This window comes from Trachymyrmex septentrionalis, unplaced genomic scaffold, assembly GCF_001594115.1.
Source record: "Trachymyrmex septentrionalis isolate Tsep2-gDNA-1 unplaced genomic scaffold, Tsep1.0 scaffold202, whole genome shotgun sequence".
NCBI classification, from domain to species: domain Eukaryota; kingdom Metazoa; phylum Arthropoda; class Insecta; order Hymenoptera; family Formicidae; genus Trachymyrmex; species Trachymyrmex septentrionalis.
The window spans coordinates 168394-169172 of NW_017305203.1; the positions used below are offsets into that span (position 1 = coordinate 168394).

The 779-nt window shown below is 25.2% G+C and overlaps 1 protein-coding gene across 1 annotated transcript in view; it reads right to left on the bottom strand.

The window, feature by feature from the left end:
- Nucleotides 1–384: 384 nt before the first annotated feature.
- LOC108747886 overlaps nt 385–779 on the bottom strand; it is a 5157-nt gene continuing 4762 nt past the window's right edge. Inside the window, exons 2-3 of the mRNA XM_018485775.1 lie at nt 666–748; nt 385–605 (exon numbers count right to left, since the gene is read on the bottom strand). Coding sequence (XP_018341277.1) covers nt 385–605; nt 666–748 — 304 coding nt within the window. The remainder of the gene's footprint in view (nt 606–665; nt 749–779) is intronic.

Below are 779 nucleotides of genomic sequence, written 5' to 3' on the forward strand. Positions count from 1 at the left end.
ATTAGATTGAATTATATTATTAAATAATTGGATAAATATTTCGGAAAATTTCTTTTCATATATGGGTATAACCTTATCAATAATTATTTGTTTATTATTATTTACAATATTATTAATAATTTCATGAAATTGAACTAATTCTATTTCGTTTTCATCGAACTTATAGTCAAAATCTTTAAAGTTAATATTCGTGTTTGCTTTTGATGCGTATATACGTTTCTTGCTATTTTTAGTTATCACATTCAAGTCCAAACTTTCTTGAAGCTTTATATTATCTGAAAAAAAACCATATATTTTAATAATTTCAATAAAACTGAATTTTTACTTTTTCGTGCTAAATTTCATTAAATTTCATTGTTTTATGTTAATATAAAATTCATTATTTTACATACTCGTTAGAATTTGACATTTTCCTTTGTGAACGATTGGTACTAACAGATGTACGTCCAAAACATACGACGAGGTTACATTCAGGTTATATGCAATATCAAAATTGAACTGAAGTTTATCGAGATCTGCATGAATGGAGTTTATAACAAAATCGCAAAATGTATAACTTTTTACTTTTTCAAGATACAATTTGATACCAGGTCCGTCGAAAATAACTATTTTGTCAATAATGAATGGCTCAAGTTGTATAAATTTATATTCCGGAGATCTTTTGCAAATTTCATCCCTTATATTATTTATGTTATCCTTGATGCACTGATCATAGTTGAGATTGTTGCGATCACATGAATGTAGGGCACTGTAAAATTATTTGTTTTAATTTAGAATTT